General features: G+C 35.9%; 4 protein-coding genes across 5 annotated transcripts in view; 3 read left to right on the top strand and 1 right to left on the bottom strand.

Moving 5' to 3' along the window:
- Window positions 1-322: 322 nt before the first annotated feature.
- Window positions 323-4,121, top strand: LOC122716690. The gene is made up of 9 exons (XM_043940015.1): window positions 323-392; window positions 454-567; window positions 1,014-1,266; window positions 1,340-1,564; window positions 2,295-2,478; window positions 2,631-2,801; window positions 2,893-3,090; window positions 3,196-3,469; window positions 3,926-4,121. Exons 1-9 carry the CDS (start codon window positions 323-325, stop codon window positions 4,060-4,062), a joined length of 1,626 nt encoding a protein of 541 aa, XP_043795950.1. The 3' UTR covers window positions 4,063-4,121.
- A 960-nt stretch (window positions 4,122-5,081) lies between these two features.
- Window positions 5,082-12,466, top strand: LOC122716590 (ras-related and estrogen-regulated growth inhibitor). 2 transcript variants are annotated; one of them, XM_043939828.1, is made up of 6 exons: window positions 5,082-5,612; window positions 7,570-7,683; window positions 10,866-10,922; window positions 11,507-11,580; window positions 11,647-11,913; window positions 11,994-12,466. In XM_043939828.1, exons 2-6 carry the CDS (start codon window positions 7,587-7,589, stop codon window positions 12,147-12,149), a joined length of 651 nt encoding a protein of 216 aa, XP_043795763.1. In that variant the 5' UTR covers window positions 5,082-5,612; window positions 7,570-7,586; the 3' UTR covers window positions 12,150-12,466. The 2 variants fall into 2 exon arrangements, with proteins under 2 accessions (XP_043795763.1, XP_043795764.1); XM_043939829.1 differs by lacking the exon at window positions 5,082-5,612 and adding an exon at window positions 6,350-6,368.
- Window positions 12,467-12,547: 81 nt separating this feature from the next.
- On the bottom strand, window positions 12,548-14,231 carry LOC122716627 (general transcription factor IIE subunit 2). The gene is made up of 4 exons (XM_043939896.1): window positions 14,071-14,231; window positions 13,567-13,831; window positions 13,297-13,506; window positions 12,548-13,212 (listed from the first exon to the last, which is right to left on the bottom strand). Exons 1-4 carry the CDS (start codon window positions 14,130-14,132, stop codon window positions 12,892-12,894), a joined length of 858 nt encoding a protein of 285 aa, XP_043795831.1. The 5' UTR covers window positions 14,133-14,231; the 3' UTR covers window positions 12,548-12,891.
- A 1,641-nt stretch (window positions 14,232-15,872) lies between these two features.
- The window catches only part of LOC122716681 (glutamate receptor 1), a 277,322-nt gene continuing 275,249 nt past the window's right edge, over window positions 15,873-17,945 (top strand). The window contains 1 exon segment of the mRNA XM_043939999.1: window positions 15,873-16,171. Within this exon segment, the coding sequence (XP_043795934.1) occupies window positions 15,958-16,171 (214 nt within the window). The 5' untranslated portion in view covers window positions 15,873-15,957.

Below are 17,945 nucleotides of genomic sequence, written 5' to 3'. Positions count from 1 at the left end.
ATTCGAAGGTACACGTTATAATCGTATAACCTATAAAAATTAATCGAACATGAAACGCGTAAATTCGAGTACACGCACACCTGTTTAACATTTCACGCACGATGACGAAAAATGGATTATCTTCGCCGATTAATCATCATCGAAGTGAAATCGTTTCCGGATCATTCCCCTCGAGGCGAACGTCCCGTCGAACAGACTCGTAGCCACCTTCCGTCTCCACTTTGTTTTCGATTGAAAACATCATGGCGATTCCCACATAAAACCCCTCGATGAGTATTTAGCCATCATACGGCGAGCAGCACCCGCGTTCTCATTGGAGATCATGAAACTCTTGGCGGTGCTATGCGCGTTGATGATACAATGCGCCGCTTCAAAATCATGGAACAACGATAGTAAGGTGATAGCCTTGTATATGCCTCGACACCCGATGTGACTTCCTTCTTTGCCCGTCAGGTTATTCGGAGGAGTTCTTCGTGTTTAACTGGTTCGGATATTTAAAACGTTTGTCTTTGATAATCCTGATGTTGTCCGGTATTATTCTCTACTATATTCCGGAATCACGTCCACGTGAGTAAAAGAAAAAAAAAAAAAAGAGTAGACGTAAATGCGGAGTGGAAAGGATAACAATTGTCTAATTTCTGATAATTATTATTGTAAATTTTATTTGGTAAATAATATTCGAAATATTTTATTTTATTTTATTTATCATCGTGGAAGGAATGTTCTTCTTGTGTGGTAATATGTAAATATGTAATTGAGAGGGAGAAAAGACATTTGTTTTAAGCGATTAGTAATTAATAATTATAATTTATTCCATGAAACGATTTAATTAAATCATAGTTTGTAAAATATTTACTTTTTACAAATATTCAACGAATCAGATATATATATATATTCAAATTTTTATTTGACTTTGTGCTACTTCAATAATGCTTCAATAGTTTAAATCCATACAAGTATTCATTTTCCAGCTTCGTCAAGTTTACGAGTTGTCGTAATATTTATTTTTTCAGATGCTCGTCGAATATGTTATATGTTGATCGATTTTACGGCAAACGGTTTAAAATCTGCACTGAGCGCCCGGGAGAGCGAGTACCTGTACGAGAAGATTAAATCCAAGTACGATCGTATTCGATACGAGCATTCGCTCGCTTCACAGAAATATATCTCGCCGGAAATTCAAGTTGAGAACGAGCACCCCATCCATCGACCCCACAAAAGTATCTCCAAAAAATCGAAAGTCTATTTGGCCGATGATATGATGGGGTCAGTGAGGAAATTTATCGAATTTTACCGAGCGATACAAATATTCTTTTAAAATGGCGTTAATTGTATTTAGAAATAAGGAGAGGATAAGGAAAAAGCACAAGGATCGAATCACGTTGTCCAAGTCACGTCATCTTCGCAGCAGTATGAAAGATATCTCTATGGGTGATTGCGCGGAAATCTCCAAACCGATCTATTTTTATCCCGAAAAATTGGACGATTTTCAGAAATACGTGAAGACAAGTTTGTCTGGTTTGAAACGCGATAAGAATTTAGAGAATTACACGCTTTTGATCAGGTATATAATCATAATATTATCGAACTTTTACTCGTTTCTATTTATTTTTTCCTATTTTTACGTTTTTTTTTCTTTTTTTTTTTTTTTTTTTTCGTTTATCGTTTAAATATAAAGCGAAGTTATCGACAGATTTTGTATATCCAATAGACTGTAATGGAATGTAATTTTTGATTTCCAGCAAGGTGCCTCTATCGGTAAAAATGGGTCGCTTCTCTTCCGGCAAATTTTTCCGGCAACAGAAGAATACGTGACATCACATTGGCATCCCACTTTCACCGTTAGATCAAATAGAGTGTTTGGTAGAGTTTTGTCAAAGTTTTTGGTAAAAACTTGATCGTGTGATTCGTTGAAGTTAATATGGTGTCACGTGTTCTCATCCTAACGAAATTCGCCACTTTTAACGGTGGCAATTCCAATTTGTAGTAAAAAAAGAAATAAACATTCGTATACAGATGATTTTTATCGTCTTTGTTTCATTCGTTGCTTTGATTAAACTGTTGATCTTTTGCATGATACGAGATTATTTCTATTTCGTCGCAAAAACTATTTTCCTCTCGAGAAAAGAAATTGTAGTGCAAGAGGTTAACACGTGAAAAAAATATATAAACGACAACAATCGCGAGAGATTGGCATTGAAATTTTTAATTTCCGGTGAAGAATAAATGAACGCAATTCAAATTCAATTTCAGTTGATGAATATAACTTCGTTCTAAAATTCGTTCTTTTACAGTGGCAATCCGCAACAAATGGCGATATTCGATCAGAAGTTCGATAAGGAAGACATGGTGATTGTTCAAGATCCGTACATGAAAGTGGAGTACAAGGAATGCGGCACTTCCACCGACAAACTGTCGGCGAAAGTGGAAGCCTCAAGCTCGGACCAAGAGGGACCAACTAGAGACCTTAACGAGAATGTAATGGATACCCAATAAATTGAAGAATTCATAAGATTTCGTTTCGAAAAAAGAAAAAAAATAATTTAAAATATTTTCTAATAATTTAAAAATTTTTATAATTCTATTCTATTTTCCTTCTTTGTATGTAGGACATGGAAACGTACATAAAGGAAATTGAATTCAGCTCGATTCCGGAAAACACCGGATCGAGATATTCCATGAACAAGTTGTTGTATCAAACAAGCCAATGCCAATGTGAACAAGATTGTTGTAGACCCAATGAATATTCTTTCGGATCTTTGAATAACAAGGCAGCTATATCAACGCAGTATTTGTCCGAGGTAAAAAGAAAAAGAAAATACGTTAAAGTAAATGAAACATTGTTATTAACAGATTGCAAAAATTACATAAGAATATCATAATTCCATAAAGCATCATTTAAGATCGTCTCGAAGCTCGATGAATCCAAAACTGCGCAAAGTGTCACAGGAGAATGAGAATCTGTACACATCTATCGATTGCAATAATCACGTGGATGCTTGTCCTATGAAGCACGTTAATTCGAACACTCGAAGAGTTGATTTTAGAGAGGATGAAATACACGAGCATAACGAAGCATGCATTGAACAGGTATTACGTTAATTGGCTCACGAGAGATGATATTTAAATATGATTTTTTCTTTTTTTTTTTTTTTTTTTTTNTTTTTTTTTTTTTTTTTTTTTTTTTTTGAATAGAAACAAGCGGAGAATAGATATTATGAAAATATCAAATTACGGAAAAAAAAGTCTAGGAACAATGAACCGCCGAGTGGTTTCTGTTGCAACGATTTTTCATACCTCACTGATCGAGGAGGAGAAGCTGACGACGAAAATTCTCAACAAATGGAACGGCCGACTCGAAAGCACTATCTCGATGAGAAACCTCAAAAAGAGAATACTTTGTTGGAAAGTTCGGACGAGTCGATTTTGGATTACTGCGAAGGACTTGACATGGAGCCTATCCTGAAAAGTATGTTTAAAAATTATAAGTTGCATATTTCGCAGAAACTTCGATATGATAAAATTTTATATTTCTCGCGTATATCTTTTCTTTTTAAATAAGTTTTCAAGAACACGTTTGATTTATTTATGCACTATATTTGAACGATTCGTGGAATATCTTTGAAAGTTGAAGTTACTGAAACTGTAAAAGTTATGTTAACCTCTTCAATATTTCATCGAAAGAAAATTTATCTACATATGCGCAAAAAAAAGTTATTAAAAAGAGTTTTCATTAAAAATAAAATGAATGAAATTTGAAAGTTTAAAGAGAAAAAGAAAAATCAAATAATCCTTAAAATCTTGCGAAATTATTAAAAAAGAAAGAAATCATATGAAAGTAACAAATTCGAAAATTCACGTTCCACGATGAATATTCAATAAATAAAATTATCATCGAATTATAACCTTATTTTTCATGATCCAGATCGATTTAAACCGGCCCTGCTACGAGCGGTGAATTGGATCTTCGGTGGTTGCCCGGAAGCATCGAGAAAAGCGGCGTTGAAACGCAACAAGATCGAAAAGGAAGAGAACCGAGAGACCGACGAATGGTTCCTGTAGTCAAGGGTGTTGACTACTTCGTTTCACAAATCGTTTCACACCGTCGGCAAAATCGTGGTTCTGTCACATCGAACATTATCCATTTCATATAGTACATCCCATCGATCGTTAAATTTGCGAAGTTTATCCACAAATTTAAAAAAAAAAAAGAAAAAAAAAAATTTTGTTCGTCTTTAATTTGAATAAATGTGGGTTTATCGTTCCCCCCTTCGCGTTGCTTATCTTAACAGGATGCGATCCGGAGAGCATCGTTTAAAACTCGAAATAACGACCAAACCATTCGTGTTTCCGCGAATCCATTAATTCATAAACAGATTTTCTCTGGATTCCTACCGCGCATCCGGAAGTGCGCGAATCGAAGAAATCGTTCCACGAGGCATTGATTCATTTTACGAGGTTGGCCGTGGCACGTTCTCCAAGTTAATATTTACAATAGTATTTAAACTGTTTATATATTCGTGGAATACCTTTGCAGGATCGATTCCAGAGATTTGAATAGAGAAAACGTGCAAAAAAAAAAAAAAGAAAAGAAAAGAAAAGAAAAAGAAACCGTTACAGCTTATTCATCAAGTTACGAACAATTGAATACGAAGCGAGACGCGAATAGAATGAGATATCTCTATCTCCGTTCCACCACCGTCCGGCTCCCATTCCTGTCTCGCTTCATCCAATCATGCCCCCGACTTGATAAATTAAATGCCTCAACCGACATTTTTCCCTACACCAACTTTCGCTCGTTTCTCTCGAAACTGTTCCACGAACAATATTAACACCCCTTACACAACATTTCCCTATATATAACATTCGCAGAGACGAATCTTTGGACGCGAAGCCTTTTTGGCTTAAGGAAACGCGTGTTACCAGGTTTTCGAAACGGGCGACCTTCTCCTCCTCCTCCTCCTCCTCCTCTTCCACCGTTGGTGCGCGCTCCGCCGCTGCCGGAAGTGGATATCGCGTGTATATACGTGGCTTAAGAGCAATAAAGGAGGGCCGGACTCGCCGAGCCGCCAAAAGAGAATGGGGAGAGACAGTCGTGCGGAGACCAAGAGCCGCGTCGGATCACGCAACGGAACCGCGAAATTCTCAGGAGCCACGTGACACGCGACAGAGAAGGCGAAGGAGGAGGAGGAGGAGGAGGACGATCGATCGTTTCCCTGTTTTTCTTTTTTTTTCTTTTTCTTTTTTTTCTCTCTCTCTCTCTCTCCTCCCCAGTTTCGATAATAACTAAGCCGCTTGGATTTCTAATATCGATCCCTTCCGCCCTGTTTCGCGCGGTTAACCGCGTACCTCGCCTCCCTTCCGCGAGGGGAACCGTAAAGGGAACTTGCAACCCCCCTGATAGTAGGAGCGAAAGTATCGTCGCGAGTTCACGTGTCACGCTCCGCTCTTTTTTTTTTTTTTTTTTTTTTCCCTCCTTTCTCCCGTTTGGAAAGAAGAGTTTAAAGAGAAGTCGTCCCCGCGATGGCCGGCTGTTGTGCGAGTTGATAGAAAGTGGTATAAGCGGCGTGGAATGCTCGAGGAACGGTACATCGGTGTGTTCTAAACGATTGGTGAGTACGCAGTGGAATAAAAATAACGCCGATATTTTTCTCGCTCTTTTACCTGTGCACTCGATTCGTAAACAAGGCTTGATTTATTGGATATATCACAAAACTTAACCGACTCTCGTTTACGCCCATTTTTCGTACTTTATTTTATTAACCAAATATGAAATTTTGTTTGCAATCTAGATCGCTATATCACGTATAGTTTATCTATCGTGTATCCCATATTGATATTGCAATTCTGTCTTTTTTTTACTTTAGTTCAAAGGAGAATCCGGTTAAAGAATTAGGCGAAACACGTGAACGCGAAAGAACGCATACAAAGAAAGTCGGGTTGAACCCGGTTTCTGACTTTATCCGACTCGGTTTAGATTCGCGACCAAAACACGGTCAGTCGAGCCTATCGGCTCGGTTCATCCGTAACGCGGCTTACACGCAGGGATCGGTACATTGTTAGACGCCGGAGTAAATTCCTTGAATTCCACGGGACATGTGCGAACTGTTCTATTAATGTACCCATCACGGGTTCCCTTCTCTTTCCTCGGACGACCACGGCCGCGCACGCACCTCGATTCCCGCTCTTTCTCCGCTGCTGTTTTCTCCACACCCCTCTTCCCCTCCCACCTCTTTCACCCGGCGCCGCGCCGATGGAACAGGAGAGCCACGGTGTATTTAAACTTTCGTTCGAAGGGGAACACGAGGCGAATGCCTCGGCCCGGATGCACCCGTTCTCGCCTCGATGAAGAAGACACGGGACACCCGGTAAATGGGAACCCGCGTTTACGATATTCGTGAACGTCGAACGCAGTCTCGAGGATGGAGGAATGTGGAGAGATCGGTGATTGGACGAACGAGAGGCTCGATAATTTTCTCTCTTTCTCTCTCTCTCTCTCTCTCTCTCTCTCTCTTTCGTGTATCAAAAAACGCGCAATGTTTTTCTAATTTGTTTTCTCATCATTTTTGTCTCGATTGAATTTTGTTTTTTTTTTTAATGTCGCGGTAAAATTTTAAGGATTTTTTAATTATTGGATATACATCCTATATTTCAACGAAGTTTGAACACATCGTTTTTTAAAGAAGTTAATTAAAAGAAGATCAGTTACTAGATCATAAATGATTTAGTGTTTTATATTTAATTTTCATAGTATCTAAATTTTATAAGTATATAAAAATTGTAATAAATGGTACGATAATAGTGCATGCACCATTAAATTATATTTTTGAAACAAAAATCTTTCGTAAATATTAAAAGTAATCTCTTATAATATTTTAAAAAATTAATAAAATCTTTCAAAATCTTATTTAAAGATAATCAGTATAAATTTCGATGTTTTTATTCGAAATTCCGTATGATTCTTTCAAATTTTGCAACGATGTTGTGCAGATACATTTTTCTAGCCTTTCTCGCCCATTTTTTTCTCCCATTTAGATTCTACCATTCCACGAAACCTGAAATAATATAACAATTTTTTGTCTAACAGATTTTCTAAGTTACAAATATTATTTTACTTTTTTTATTTCGTTAAAACAACGCGTATAATATCTAAACTAGTTGTTTACAACTTTGATGCTGAATAATATTCAAGCACTAATATTCACAGATCTTTAAATGAGTTAAATTTGTTTATCGTTGCTAGCCGATATCGAGCCTATATATTATTAACTGGCCGCTCTCGAGACCACAAATTTCGACAATGTTTTCCTTGGCAGATGCGAACGTTGAACACCGGTCTACCTGTGTCAGTGTTCGAATATTTTATATATGAAATTCGGAAACGTTATCGGCGACCGTGGAAACCGGCCAAGGAAAGATGTAACCGTGACAAATTTTTCCTTGGTCCTCGGCCACGCGTGCGGAAACCGCATAAACACGCCCCTCGTTTCTTCTTCGCTCTACGTTCCTTCTGCCTTCTTCCTCCCCATTTCAATCTCGAGTTACACAGTTATGTTACACTTTGTGCAGTGACAAATGCGCGGAGTATGACGTCAAATGCAATTAGAGGTATTCGGAGGAAGAAGAGTTCGTTATGCGAGGTGAAGGTGGCTGTGATTGGAGCGCCAGGTGTCGGCAAAAGCGGTGAGTATTACGTTTTATCACGAATCTTGCCTCCATCTCTTTGTTGCATTGCATCTTTTGCTTTGGATCGAAAAAAATGTTCACCTTTTTTTGATTAAAATTCAACGTATTCTCATCTTTCGAAATGTTTGAATTTTTTTAGGTATTTTATATTCTTTTAAAGTTAAAAAATTTATATATATAAATTTTTCAGAGATCGAAAAATACACGTTATAATTAATTTGTGTTGTTTGATAAAAATAAAAAAATTGACGAAAGTTTAGAATATTAATTAACATTACTTCGAAATGTTGGATAGGATATATTAATTGAAATTTTTTAATAGCGTCCACTAGTGAAAAATTAGTTATTTTTATGTTAACGTATTCGTGCAAATTTCGATACACTTTTATACGTTTCAATGGAAGCCACGTTTCGGTGGAATTGTTGAAGAGTAAGAGGAAAATAGGGAATGTCTATTTTTGATTGGTGGCTGAAAGAGAGTATATTTATATTTCAAAAATTGAAGAAAGAAAAAGGTAGTATCAGATTCCAAGATACATCATCGTTTTAACTTTAAAAATTGAAAAATTTCTTTTCTTCAAATTCGTTTTCTTCATCTTCAAAAAAATCGAGAAATCACCGGACTAAAATCGAAATTTTGATTTTCTCAATAAATTTGCTCAAAATATTTCCCGCTCTTTTCCTTTTATCCACAAGTTATGTAAAATCCGCTTTTACTTTCAGCGCTGTTATTTTGTTTTCATCGGTGCTTATAACGCGAGCGTTTTCATCTGCATTTTCACTTGACTCGCTTTCGTGAGCATGCTAATGCACGTGGTAACACTTAATTTTGTTTTTAACCACGACGATAACGAGCGTGACATTAACCATAATCTTCTCTGGATACAATATCTTGCAAACTTGCAGTCAGAAGATTAATTCGACTGAAGAAACGTTCTAAATGGCAAATGATCATCCTTCGTCAACAGTTTCTTGCGATGCATATGTGTTATCATTATATCCATATCTTTATAATATCGAAACGTATACGATATTATGATTGAAATTTAATTTCAACTTTGATTTTTCTCTTAAAGGAAAACTTTCGTCTTAGTGTTAAAATGTCAAATTGTTGTTGATGTATGTCATTCATAAAAATCTTCATTTGCCTAAAAAAAGATATATTTTTTATAGAATTTTATAGAATTTTATAGAACCATATTTTTTATAGAAAATTTAAAAAAAAATGCACAAAATACGTAAAATTGTATAAAATATTCAAATACTTGTTGAAATAGCTGATAACGAAATAGCCCTTATTATTTTTTAGTGCATGATCGACTTTGTAATGAATTTTTATAATTTTATGAGCTTCGTACAAAATGTATAAATTGTTTCATGAATTACATATATACATAACATTAACAAGAAAAATCATAAAGAGAATCATTAAGAAATGAAGTGATCAGAAATAAAATAATCACACGTTTTAAGTTTTCGTTTATTAATAGAAATATTATTAACGATAAAACGTTCGATGAAACGTTCGATTAAATTATTTCGAGCAAGAACGATCGAAGAAAAGAATCTCGAGTCCAATTAATTCAAGTACACATGTCCACGCGATAGATGTGTGCACGATAAACGTGGTTAGGACCCTGAGAGGAGCCAACCGCGCGTATTTTTGGTAATGGCACGTGTGAGGCATAGGTGAGTACATAATCGGTTAGGTCTCAGTAACGTTTCACACTCAAACTATTCGATATAATTTAACAAATTTTATTTATCGAAATTCCTTTCGATCGTCGTTTCACTACGAGCTATTAGATCCTCGTATCAATTTAAATGTCTTTAAATAAAATAAAGAGACAGAAAAGAAACAATGATATATATATATATGGTTTCCTATATGATTCAACGTTTTCGTACGAGCGTATTTTTAACTCGAACAATAATTGCTCGATTCGTTGAAAGAAAGGGAATAAAGGCGATTCGTGTATTTGAGAATGATTCGTGCGAAGAATTGGCACGAGAATCGAACTTTTAATGATCCGTTCGAGGGAAAGCGTCCAAATGATGCTGTTCGAATCCTTCGAACGTAAATACATCATCGATAAATTCGAAACGAAACGAATTTTCAAATGGTTCCCTGTCAATCACAAGATAAAGCGTATCCGTAAACATTTTACATTTTGAAAATTTGCACTCAAATTTGATTTTTGCTATCTCGAAAAATCGGGAATATTTTATTTTTACTTTTATTTTATTTTTATCAATCAATCAGCCTCGCCTCGATGTAAAAATCTTTCTCCTTTTCCTCTTGGAAATTTGCGCATCGACGATATTGCCAATACACCGGCCTCGATTCGAATCATTGTCTTCTCGAAGGTTGCTCGAATGAAACTCGCCCGCGTGGCGCTTATAAAGCGGGTCAACTTTACATTGTATTTAAGACGAAACACACCATGGTGACGTTTAACGTTGGTGCAAGGTTTTGTGGCGCCGTGGCAGGTTCGAGTTCGAGGTAAAAATAGTGTGGTGTGCCTCGAAGCGGGTCACTAGGCTGTAGCTCTCGTTTCTCTCGATTGGATCGCGATATGTCGAGGCGCGTGGTATCGTATCGTGCAAGATCGCGTACGTTTTCACGATATCAGAATGGAAATTGATTTTGCTCCCTGGAAAATGGAGGAAAAGAGCTTGGAGGCTCGAAAGCTTGGTTATTTGTGTAAAACATACGTAAAATCAATATCCATGTGATGCTTCGAAAAAAAAGAAGGAAGAAAGAATTATTTGTTTTTTTTTTTTTTTTTTTTTTTGCAATCAGCTTGCGCCCCAAATAAATAATTCGAGCCGATCGAAATAGGACACACGACTCTAAGAAAATGTAGGTTGATTACTTTCTAACACACGTGTGTGCATGGAATTTGTATTGACGAATGCACAATCTAATACATGTCACGCTCGTAAACGTCTGTCACGTTTAGATGAACGGAATAAAATATAGGTAGAGTAGAAAAGTTGAATATGAATACTAATAAAAATAAAATCGAATCGCGTGTATTGTTCCTCGTAACGTGTATACACCTTTGTAATTCACGATCTCGTTTTCTAATTAAATAGAATATAATATAACGAACGATTTATTAAAAAAAAAAAAAAAAAAACGTTTCAATAACGCGTGTGTTCTTCTTAAATTTCAGCATTGACAGTGAGATTTCTAACGAGGCGGTATATCGGGGAATATGATCACCAGTCAGGTAAGAGACATCTCGATTTACAATTGGCGGCGTGCTCGCGATAAGATGCGATATAAATTACAATGTGAATGGTACAATAGAATGACGCATTTTTTTGAAAAATTGCCAGCAACTGGTGTGCCACCTCGGGGACCGTGTATACTCGGCCTGCGCATACTTTGGTCGTCCGCGTCTGATCTAAATTTATCGAAGACGAATTTGACACTAGAGACAGAACGGATACTAATGCGAGGTTGATATTCGAAGAAAAACTTCTTCTTTTGTACAAATAGAGAGGCGCGGGTAGGGGGAGGGAATAAGCGGGAATAATAATTTCCTCTAGCGAGCACGTGCTTGAATCGGGATCTAAAACTAGAATGTACTGGAAAGATCTACTTAACGGCCAAGACGGTTACCTGATCTCTCTGTTGCAACGAGTTTTAGCGGTGAAAATTTATTACGTAATTTTTCCTCGTCGCATCGAGGATGTCGAGCATCGAATCGTTGCGTACATGTCTATAACTTGTCATTGGTATTAAAAAATTTTCCTTTCTTTCTGCCAATTTTCATTTATTCTATTTTCTTCTTTTTCTTCTTTTTTTTAGAGAACAGATACAAACACGAGGTGTTAGTCGATGGCGAGCCCATCCTTTTCGAAATTTTGGACACCTGCCCGAAGGTAAGGTACTTTTATCGATGATCAAAGAGATTCGAATCAAGCGGTTTCATTAACATCCATTTACAGAGCGACGACGAGTTACCTTCTACGGAAACTGTACAATGGGCGGATGGATTACTTTTAGTTTATTCGATAACCGATAGAGGCTCTTTCAATTTCGTGAGAAAAGCGAAAGAAACTCTTGCGGTGGTTGATCCCGAAGCCGCTATGCCTCTTGCCTTGGTCGGGAACAAAGCCGATATGGTACACTTGAGACAAGTTAGCACCGAAGAAGGAGAAATACTGGCGAAGGATTTTGAATGTTGGTTTAGCGAAGTATCTGCCGCGGAGCAGGTATGTTTTTCTAATTTTTGTTATCTAAATGTAAGATCTTTTTTTATACGTGGACATTATTGTAAACACTGTTTCTCCAGGTCACACAAGTTGCCGAATCTTTCCACGAATTGTGTCGAGAGGTTCTGGCAGCAAGAAGAAGGAATAAACAATCTTTATTGGATAGAATGCTTGGTAGCAAAGCAACGCGTGCTTATTCACGAGGTAAAAGTGATTCAGCGCTTCCGAAAGATTAATATATATAAAATTATACATTTTTACTTATACGTATATCGTTTCGTACAATTTATATTATATACAAATTTTATAAAAGAATCGTTTTTAAGAAAATTTACGATGTAATCTTATGGATCAAAAGTAAACAGCACATAGTTTATTATATATGTGTGTACTCGATATTGAAAGTTTAAGTACCAAAGATTTATGTAGCATTGTGTAATAATGTTTTTGATTTATATGATATTATACTATGTAAATGATATGTAATACATAAATTTTAGAGATTCATATTTCAATATTTTATCAACTTGTAAGAAAAGAGTTTTTTAATACATTCTTGTGTTTTCTACGGATGGAAAATTTTATAGTTTTAGTATGAATTAATCTATGTAAAAATTTAATGCAATATATAAAGTATTTAAGTCAAAATTTCATATTTTATCATGTTATAATGTATAAAAATTGTATAATTTGTTCATTCTTTAAGGCTGATTACAATATGTAACCTATGTGAGTATAGTTTAGACAGATATAAAAACATAAAATAATTAATCTATATTTATTTTGTACTTATAATGAAATTATGACAATAAATATTTTACTTATTTATTATATCACCGTGATATGTAACACTAAAAAATCTTAACTTCAAAATAGAAGATTTTTCTTATTCAATAATATTCACGTAATAAAACATTTTTAGTTCTCTTTTAACATTTAAGTGATAGATTCATTTTATATACAAAATTAGAGAAATATTTATTTTGTATCATCATATGTTTCTAGAACATCTGCTAAATGTTCATTATCTCTTGGTTTTTTAAATTGTTTTCTTTTACTAATAGGTTTCTTTCGTTTAATCGGAGCAGGCTTTTTAGGACCATGATCTTGCATGGATCGTATTCCTTGCTTCTCTAAATACTCATCGATTTTTTGATCGTCCATTGCATCTACTGCAACAGATCTCCATAACTTTTGAAATTCATCATCTATTGGAAATTGTGCAGTCTTATCATTATAAAATACTATCTTTTTTTTATCTAAAGGTCTTGTTATAAATAATATTTCATTTTGTAGACTCTGAAATTGATAAATTCTTATAAAAATTGCTATCATATCATATCATATCATATACAGTATCAGAACTATCGCATTTCTATTTACCTTTAAATGTTTATCACAGTGAGGCAGACTTTCTTGTATATCTTCTAATAATATTCCACCAAGACCTTTTAAATCTTGTTGCTTTAATAATCTTAAGAGAGATTTCTTATCTTTAATTTTATACATAGCTTTAAATACAAATCTACCATCTGAAGTTACTTCTATCTTTGGATTTTTAACTAAAGCTTCCGTTTGAAGCCATTGTTTCACCTGATATAAAGTTTTGTATTTTTATATATTTATATGACATTAATATATTATCATATTTACCTTTGATCCAACATCTAATTGATTTGTTTCATCTAAAATTTCTTCTAACGTTAAAGGATGATCATCTCCTTCTTGATGCCTAGCTTTCATATGTTTTACAATTTTAGCTAGAACACCAAATTTATATTGCGTACTACCAGACATAGTTTTGTAATTAACCATATCCAGTTTTGGTCCATTAGACACAGAGGATGGTTTAGGTTTTTTCTTAAATGGTTCATCTCGTATTAAATCTTTGTCTTGTTCCTTTCTCTTTTTTTCTATCCTGCAAAAATAAAGCTTATTCCTTGCAGTATTGCATCAAAGGTTATGTTCGTATAGGTTATGTTCAAAATTTATACTTATAATTCAATCGAAATATTTAGATTAAATTCCGAATATTGCAATAATAGAATGTTTTATATTTCATATATATTTTAAAAATATAATTTCTATTTTTTGTAAAAATAAGCATGTTTCTATAAACTTAGAGGTTAAGTGAAAAAAACTATAGATAATATTTACGTTGGTGTAGTAAGAGCTTTTTTTTTAAAGAGCTCTCGTTCTCGGAGTAATGCTGGATCCATTATATTATAAAATTTAAATTATATAAATTTTAAAATCCTTTTTTCGTATATCTTAATGAACTGTCACTTTTGCCACATTCTAAATGAATACTCTACCAATCAGAGATTCTCAGTTACTGTACTCGGTTACTGTATATTCATGCATCCAAGTAAACTTTACTGCGCATGCGCATGCGCCATGTTTTCGATTAATCGTTTCATAATTGAATTATTGAATCGTTTGACGATTTCAAATATCGAAATACGGTTGCACGAATAAAGTCAAACGGTACAGTGAAACGTGTGCAGTGTCTATAAACAAAAAAATCGTATATTTATAAATTGTATATTTGTAAATTATATTAAATTATACGTGACTTTTGTTTCTGTGAACGAGTGAACATTGATATTTTTCTATTGTGATAATCTTATTTGTATAAATAAGATATTCGTGACTCGATCTCGTGAATCTCTCGATTTCTCAACTACGCCATTACATTTTCGATGAAATCCAAGCTAACCATTTAAAGTTTATAATTTGAATTCGATATTGATCGTTGCAATGAATTTATTTTATGATTTTACACAAGTGAAAGTTTTCTATGATGAATAGATAGTAATTCTCAAACGTGTTCCTCTCATCCTGATATTTATGCATTTATGAGCTATACAAATGGTTTCCTTTGTTTCGCGATTTTACGAATGCCATCAAAAGGATAAAGCAACCACGGCTTCAAAAGCAGTTTCTTCCACATGTTCTCATTGCTTAAGGTAGAATTTTAACTTTTACATAAAACGAGGATTGACGTGTTTATTTTATCACATATTATACGATCGTTCTATTTTATTTACGCTTTATTTCTATATAGTCCATATAAACTTTCATTTTTTATTAATTTTAGAGTCTTTATTCTCTCTTATTGATCGTTTACGTACCAATATATTTCAATTTTCTAAATTCGTAAATAAATTTTTCTCCCATTTTATCTAGTTACTTATAATCTAGTCTATAACTATAATCTAGTCTCTTTCCCACAAATTTCCCATAATGCATGTAAAATTACCAACTTTGAACATGCATGTAAATTTTTATTCCCGCGTTGAAACTCGTGATATGCATTTGGACAAACTTTGTAATTCTCCCAAAAGCAATCACGATTTAATCGAACGTATATAAGCGAAACGTATCGTAAGAAATCATTGGCGGCACGCACGCATACATTGTAATCGTCAACGATATAGGGATGGAAGCAAAACAATTGTTCGGTAACATAAACATCATTCCGAGCAGATTTGCAGCGCGTCATGATGTTTACATTCGATAACCCGTTCCATAACTTGTTATCACTTCCTCACCTAGGAACATTCCCGTTTCTATCGCGCGCGTTCATTCGATTTTTTTCATTTCTTTCATACCGACCGAGCAACATGACCGGGCGTGCATCGGTATCCGCGACAGAAAGTAACAGGAAATGCCGTACATGGGGAACGCGCGCGGTGCGCTCCGATCGTAACATGCGCGTGAAGCGTGCGCTTCAAGCTCGTGAACAGAGATAGAAGAAGAGGGAAAAAGCAGTTGCAGGAGTGAGAGAGGGTGTACGTGGCAGGGTTGGTTGGTGGAGATGGCACGGAGACCGGGATCTGCAAGCAAGGAGAGCGGCAGAGGGAGGAAGAGAGGATAGGGAAGAGAAGGGTGGTAGGGCTGGTTAAATGACGGCTAGTTGGTGGCGCGGGGATGAGCGGGCGGCTGGTGCGTGGAAGAGAGGGATGCTGGGGCGGTTCAAGCGAGATCGAGTTCACGCCAAGTGAAGTACGGCAGTTTGTGTCAGACCACGGAGCACGGAAGATGCTCCCGGTTGTTTACGGAACGGGTGGACCACCCTCGTCGCGGTGGAGGCGCCGCGCCACTATTTTTCTCGGTTCCGCGTCTGGAAACACCAGAAACATCGCTAATTCTTCTTGGATCATCAAGCCAATATCCACTGCCACCGTGATGACCACCGCTTTGGGCCTTTTAATGGTATTGCTGCCTGCGGCGTATCCGGAGAAGATCTCCATCGGTGAGTGTGCTTCAAAATAGTGTATTATCGTTGATCGAATTTCGCGAAAATGGCCATGGAAGCCGCGAAAGAGGAACTAACGGGTGCAAAGAACGTTTTGCGACCAACGGTTATGGAGGGTTGTTGCACTCGACTCGACCTGTATGTGTCTATTCAACGATGGATGGAAGTAAATACTCTCTGTTCTTGATGCACAGTTGCTACCGTTCGCGTGAAAGCATCTGCACATGATTCTCTTTGACGTTGTGAGAGGAGGGGGAATATGGGAGGGATCGTCGGTCGTGTAAATAACGCGTTTTTCATGAGAACGTGCGATCATCGTCGTTTCTAGAAACGCGATTGCTTCGCGTTTGATACGTGTATTTGTTTTTTATGAAAATACACGTAACCGTAATAAAGTAAACAGTTATTCACAGGTAGAGACGAAACGGTAGTTATTGTTGTTTTAACTCGTGCTATGCTATTTCTAGAAAGGGCATATGAAAATCTTTAATGTTACGGTAGTTTGTTATGATTTTTCGAAGAAACTATTGTGATAGAAAGTGTTTATAGAGTCGTACATTAAGAACATTCGAATATTTATAGGCAACGTTGTTGTAATGTATCTCATATGAGAATTGCGTATCTTTAGCAGTCTTAAATAATAAAAATATCAATTTAATTACTTTTTTATGCACGTGAAATAATACGAATAATATTCGTTTCATATTAATACAAAGAATAATATAAAATCTACGCAAATATTCGTATTTCTACGATAGACGTGGTTATTGCTAGTTATTTTTTTTTTTTTTTCTTTCTTTCATCAAATAAAGATACACGCGCATTTTTTACGAATAGATAGGTTTGAATAAACCATCTGATAGGAAAATCGTGAATGCAAACTCGCGATAAAAGTGGCACGGTTGTTCAATTCATCATTGATTACATTTCTGGTTGGAATAACTGCGAGCATGAAAATATTCATTATTTATCCAACCGTTCTTCGTCAAAAAAGATAACGAGAGGGAGCGTGTTTTCAAAGCTTCGGGTATTTATCCGACGTCATAACCGGCAGTCTATTTTTCCAATCTTTCGTCAATCAAAATTACCGCTTTGCTATCCGCGTATTCAAATTCAATAATCAAATGTTACACACTGATTGTATACACAAATCCTTCTTGTATCCCGGCACGGTCAAATTAATTCGGTTCAATCTTTATTTCAAACTCTCCCAGACTTAATTAAAACGAGTTCAAAGTTATTTCACATAACACAGCGTCATACCTTAATATTAATTCTGCCACCAGAGTGACGCCATCACGCATATGCGCATCTGGAAGCACAACTTTTACTCGTACAAGCGCAATTGAAAATAACGTAACGATGAAAATATTAACATATCATTTGTCATATAATCTCTTCTCTTTCTTCCCCATTTCTTACATCTTTCTTCTCTCTTCCTCTCCACCCAACTTTCCCTCGAGAGATCTAAAATCGGTCGTGAAAATCGTCCAGGATCGTGGAAAACCGTGATATTCGGTTAAAAGCCACCGGTAAAGATTACCGTCAATGCGGCTCAACGTAACGCCAGAACGTTGTCGAGAAAAATGACTAGGGGGGAGAATGATAGAGGAAACTGTCGCGGTGACTCGTAAGGTAAGACGGAGAGAGGACAAGAGACGAGAGATGACGTGAGGAGAAATATACTTGGATAACGTAACGGAGAAAGTGGGCGCGAGAGGGGGGCGGACAAATGCAGAAACAGGGGTTGGGCGGGTGGATAAGAGGGTAC

This window comes from Apis laboriosa, unplaced genomic scaffold, assembly GCF_014066325.1.
Source record: "Apis laboriosa isolate Shangri-la unplaced genomic scaffold, ASM1406632v1 scaffold47_cov149, whole genome shotgun sequence".
Classification (NCBI taxonomy): domain Eukaryota; kingdom Metazoa; phylum Arthropoda; class Insecta; order Hymenoptera; family Apidae; genus Apis; species Apis laboriosa.
This window is presented reverse-complemented; position numbering and strand designations above follow the sequence as displayed.